Source organism: Palaemon carinicauda, chromosome 11, assembly GCF_036898095.1.
Source record: "Palaemon carinicauda isolate YSFRI2023 chromosome 11, ASM3689809v2, whole genome shotgun sequence".
Classification (NCBI taxonomy): Eukaryota; Metazoa; Arthropoda; class Malacostraca; order Decapoda; family Palaemonidae; genus Palaemon; species Palaemon carinicauda.
Genome location: NC_090735.1, coordinates 14798443 through 14804486, shown reverse-complemented (window position 1 = coordinate 14804486; position 6044 = coordinate 14798443). Strand labels below are relative to the sequence as shown.

Below are 6044 nucleotides of genomic sequence, written 5' to 3'. Positions count from 1 at the left end.
TTTCCTCAACCCATTTGTTTTTTTCTTTTGTAACGAAGTCCCCTGTAAAAGAAATGTTCCAAGAATGGTTCTAGACTTCAAAAGCACATTGATCATCAGCTGGTCTTGCTAACACTTGTGATACTATACATATGTATGAAGAATCATTACCTTCCCCTATAAAGGACAAGCTGAAATTATGTTCCCATAGCAATTGTATGGGTCAAATGATGAATATTGCTGTTCAAAAGCCTAGTTAGTTCTGGAAGCAAACTTGTAAAATTAGTGATCAAGTAAAAGTCCTTAGCATTGTAAATGAATTCAGATTAGTTGTTGCGGGAGTGAGAGAAGAGGTTACTGCTTGAAGGTAGAATCTTTCCCGGAGAATATCTGATAAGGTATCTAAGAGTTCACTTTAAATATCAGTAGTTCGAGCAATTTTCTTCTTGACAATCTTCTAGAGAAGACTGCTTTTGTTGTTTCCTTAATATTACATTGAAATGCGCAATGGTATTTGCGGTAAATGGTTTTGGCTGTATTCTTAACATCGCCCCAAGTTGTGCATTCCCTTGTCATCAGCTGCTAGCTATGCTTCAGAGTTCTTGTTCACGTGCAACCTCATCATCTCTTAAAGACAATTTCACCATCAACCGAATTAAATTTGTTGAAATTGCATAAGTAAATGTCTTCAGGCCAATTTTTCCTATATGCAGGCGTTAATCATTAAGAGGCAGCTAATAATGTGGATAGTATTTTTACAAAATTTGGAGGTAGAGGTTGGTTCCTTGGTAACCTTGATGCATAGCTAGAACATTTGAGTTAAGTTGCTTGAAGGTCAAGATAACCTGCTGGTCTATGGGAATTGTATTCTGAGGAGTTTAACTTATTAGGTCATCTTAAATGACTGGTGGATGAGCAGGTGCATAGAACATCAGCAATAAGGCTTGAAGGTTCTTCAATAAACAACAATATTGTTTCTAACCATAATATTTAAGATTTAAGTTCTCTACTCACCTAAGGCTTATATACAGGTATACCCTCCTCCCTACCTCGTATGTTGTCAAAGGAGCTGGATAGTGTAACCTTTTAAACTGAACAAACGTGTTTTTATTCTAGGTAAGGAAAAGGAAATTATGTTGATTTTACAATCACCTAAGGCTTATATACAGGCATACCCTCCTCCCTACCTCGTATGTTGTCAAAGGAGCTGGATAGTGTAACCTTTTAAACTGAACAAACGTGTTTTTATTCTAGGTAAGGAAAAGGAAATTATGTTGATTTTACAAACATTTTAACTAATCTGCATGTCACCAAGTTCATTTAAAAAACTATTTACAGTATATACGTGGTAAATCTTTTTTTTCTTCACCCTTCGGCAGCATTTGGCCTTTTGTACAACCAGACTGTATCAATTCCACTTCCGAACGAAGCTATTGGTTGCCAAGATGGCAGAGGAAATCTGCATGCAACAACACACCCGTCAGATGACAACTCTTTGGCCAATTTCTTTTCCAACTGGGGCATCTGTAATGATAAATTGGGAATTAATTACTTTGCGACAAACATTACAAGGTATTGTTAAGGAAAACATAAAAAATATTGGTAAGATTGGAAGTTCCAGTTTAATTGCTTCATACGGATAGCAGTACTGTACATGGTTAGACAGATTAATGTGGTTCACCCGAATGTTTTAGAAAATTTAATGTGTTGAATTAGCTTTTAGTCCCAGAGAAAACAATGCAACTTGTAGTTATGACCAGAAAGATGCTGCAAAGAAATCTTTACCACTAATACAGTGATGTACAGAGTAGACTACCATGAATATTACCTTCCTACAGTCAAAGATTACAGCATTGAGGTAAAAATCCATGATATACAGTAATACCTTGAGATACAAGTTTAATGCGTTTCGGGGACCAAGCTCGTGTGTCAATTTGCTTGTATCTCAGATTAATTTTTCCCATATTTTATAACTTTAAAAAATTAATCCATTCCCACCCTCTCATAAAACACCTGTACTGGTTATGATCCTCAATAAAATGTAACATTATTATGGAGTTCATACCTTCGAGACAAGACGGTAGCGGCTAACGGCGGTGTGTGCAGAGGAGGAGGGAGAAAGACTTGACGGTAACACGTTCGGTATGCAACACTTGTAACACTACGTAACATAACTTAAACTTTAAATTTAACGAATGAAATTAGCTTACTGTACACAGTTAAAAATAAAATGTTAATCTTATGTTACACGAAACTCAATTCTAATTTTGTTTACATTATCATTTTTTTACTTTTCTTCCGGCTTGGCTCTTTTTGCCTCTCTTTCACCTTCACTTTTTGCCAGTCTTTTTAAAAGGAACACATCTAGGGATGTTTGCTTATGTCTCCCCTTCAAAATGATGCACGCAAGTGTCTTCACAAATGGCTAACGCACGACCGCACGCCAACTTATCCGGGTGCCTCTTTTCCATAAAATTAGAAAACTAAGCTAACATATCTTTGATTTCTGTCTGTAGAAAGGCAGCCCTCGTCTTCCACCTCCTCGCTACTGAGCTCCTGCAACACCTGCGAATGATGCATCTCCTAGAGCTCTATCAATACCTGTGTCGTGAGCTCATCCTGATGCTCCTTGACAAGGTCGTTCACGTCTGCCTTATTTCCCTCCAGCCCCATGACTTTCCAAGAGACACGATTTCATCCATCACAATTACTTGGTCCATGGGTTAGTGGAGTGGTGTTAAGCGGGAGATAAAGGACCTTGATGAAACTGAACTCATCAAAAATGTCCTCTTCGAGACCAGGAGGGTGACTAGGGGCATTGTCGAGGACCATGAGACATTTCATTGGCAGGTTGTCCTCTGCCAAATATTTTTTGACGGCCGGACCAAAACACAAATTAACCCATTCTGTAAAGAAATGCCGCATAACCCAAGCCTTTAGCATTAGCGCGCCACATCACTTGCAGTTTTTCTTTCAAGATCCTTTGGCTCTTGAAAGCATGTAGGTTTTCCGAGAGGTACACCACTTGACCTAATAGTCACTGCTGGCATTGGCACACAAGGCTAGAGTTAACCGGTCCTTCATGGGTTTATGACTTCGGTAGTCTCTTCTCTGCTGTGATGAATGTCCTCCTGGGCATCTTCTTCCAGAAAAAGCCAGTTTCATCACAGTTTTAGACTTGTTGGGGAATGTAGCCATGTTAGGCGGTAACCAAGGCAAAAGTTGTGACAAAGTCCAGCGTGGCTTTTGAGTGAACTTGCTGCTTCCCTGTACCTCACAACTGAGTGTATCCCAGTCAGTATTTTATTTAAGTTATCCAACCAGCCACGATTGGCTTTGAAAGTTTCCGCTGCCGTCGAAGTCTCCCCTCTCTCAGCTGCTTGCTTCCCTTTCAAGTCATCGTAGATTCTGCTGGCCTTTTCACATATGATAAGTCTCAGTCACGCTATCTCCCGCCAACTGTTTCTCCTTTATTCATATTAAAAGAAGCCTCTCCATCTCGTCATGGATATCACTGCGCAGCTTGGAAATGATGGTTACTCCTTCGGAAGGCTTGGTGCTCTTTATAGCATCCTTCTGCTTGAGGATGTTACATATTGTTGATATACTCCTCAAATATTGACGAGCCAGCTCAGTGACTCCTACACCACTCATGTTTTTCGATTATTTCATCCTTTATCACCATTGTCATCATACACTTTCTTTTCACTACCCTTGTTTGCACTCGCTTGCTTTGGACCCATTGCTTATTCACTGAATTCTGCACTGATTAACGCAAAAAACTCTTAAGAAACCAAACACTACGGCTGATGCTCGGAGATAAACTTTACGTGACGGAGATCTGACGGGAAAGACCAAGCAATGCTGTCCTGGTGAGAAGCCTCTTGGCAAACTCGGCCACCTAGTGGCCGCATAGGGAAATATTTCTCGTATCAGAACAAAAATTTGCTCGAAATTTTCCTCGTATCAAATTTCTTGTATGTTGGGACACTCGTATCAAGATATTACTGTAATCTCTTTTTGCTTCCTAAAGTTTTCCTTCACATTACCCTAGTCATTACCAAGGGTGTCATATGCCTCATCGTCAGACATGCCTGAAAATGGGCACATGATAGTCAATAAAATTTCCAAAGTTACAGGTATCATATATAGGCTAAAGGATTATTTCCCGCTATATATATTAAAACTGAGTTCGGCAGCTGGACCCGTGACTGGGCTGGCCTATTGAGGACACCGCAGCCCACCCCACATGGGGAGGCCCCTAGAAAAGGTGGGGTAAACATCGGACACGGCAAACCCGTCTGGTCAGCTCACCGCGGCTGGCGGACATCCCACTAATGCGGTCGAAATAACAAGAAAAAAATATTAACCTTAGGTGCGTGGAACATCCGCACCCTCCAAGACGTGACGAACACCAACCGCCCGGAACGGCGTACAGCCCTCGTCTGCAAGGAGCTAGCCCGCTTCAATGTTGATGTGGCGGCTCTTAGCGAGACCAGACTACCCGAAGAGGGCAACATCAGGGAAGCTGGAACAGGCTACACCATCTGGAAAGGCAAGGCCCTAGAGGAGCCTCGCATCCACGGTGTCGGCTTCGCCATCCGTTCCCAGCTAGTGCAGCAGCACAACCTCGCTCCCAAGGCCATCAGTGAGCGCCTGATGACTGTCCGCATCCCCACCATGCGGGACAGACATCTCACCCTGATCTCTGTCTACGCCCCGACTATGACCTCAACCGATGATAACAAAGCTGCCTTCTACACCCAGCTCGACCGCACCATCCAGGCAGTGCCCGCCAATGACAAGCTCGTTGTGCTTGGCGACTTTAACGCCCGAGTAGGCAAAGACCATCGCCTGTGGGAGGGAATCATCGGCCGCCATGGCATTGGAAATTGCAACGCAAATGGCCAACTCCTACTGGGTCTGTGTGCAGAACACCAACTTGTGGTAACCAACACCATCTTCCAGTTACCAAAGCGACAAAAGACCACATGGAGACACCCACGGTCTAAACACTGGCACACCCTGGACTACGTCCTGACCAGAGCCAGAGACCGAGGAGACGTCCGCATCACCCGATCCATGCCCGGAGCAGACGACTGCTGGACGGACCACAGACTCCTCATCTCCCGACTCTCCGTGACGACCCTACGACCACCCAGAAGGGCACCTGACAGCGTACCACACCAACGCTTTGATTGTAGTAAGCTCCGCAACCCACAGGTGGCACAGAACTACAAGGAGGCCTGCGAACAATACCTCGCAGACCCTGTGGGTCAGGCCACTGTCGAGCACCACTGGACCACCCTCAGAAACGCCATGGCCCGTGCCGCGGAGGAAACACTAGGCTACACCACCAAGAAACGGCAGGATTGGTTTGATGAGAATGATGCTACCATCTCTCTTCTCATTGAAACCAAACGACAAGCACGCCTGACTTTGGAAAACCAACCAACAGCAGCTAACAAATGTGCTCACAAGGCAGCTGAAGCTGGTTGCCAAAGAGGTATCCGTGAAGCCCAGAACACCTGGTGGCAAAGAAAAGCTGCAGAAATACAGAGTTTCGCTGACCAACGTGACCTGCGCAGCTTCTATGCAGCAACAAAAGAAATATTCGGTCCCACACGGTCATCAGTGGGCAGCCTGAAGGACGCGGATGGGGCCACTACCATCACCGACACCGAAGGTATCCTGGCCAGGTGGAGGTCTCACTTTGAGAACCTCCTCAATGACCAAGCAGACACCCCAGACGATCTCCTGCGAATGACCCCGCAGCATCCCGTCCGTCACTGGATGGCACTACCACCCTCCATCCATGACTTCAACAAGGCCCTGCAGCGCATGAAGCCCGGCAAAGCCCCAGGGCCAGACAACATCCCGTTGGAGCTCCTCACTCACGGTGGCCCCGGCTTGAGGAACCGTTTGATGCTCCTTATACTGAAAATATGGGAGACCAAGAACTCCCCCAGTGACTTCCGCGATGCAAACATCATTACCATCTTCAAGAAGGGAGACAGGGAGAACTGTAACAACTACCGGGGAATATCACTACTAAGCATCGCGAG

At 44.6% G+C, this 6044-nt stretch overlaps 1 protein-coding gene across 1 annotated transcript in view; it reads right to left on the bottom strand.

The window, feature by feature from the left end:
* Positions 1 to 1248: 1248 nt before the first annotated feature.
* The window catches only part of LOC137649980 (ATP synthase subunit C lysine N-methyltransferase), a 74395-nt gene continuing 69599 nt past the window's right edge, over positions 1249 to 6044 (bottom strand). Inside the window, exon 5 of the mRNA XM_068382973.1 lies at positions 1249 to 1503. Coding sequence (XP_068239074.1) covers positions 1345 to 1503 — 159 coding nt within the window. The 3' untranslated portion in view covers positions 1249 to 1344. The remainder of the gene's footprint in view (positions 1504 to 6044) is intronic.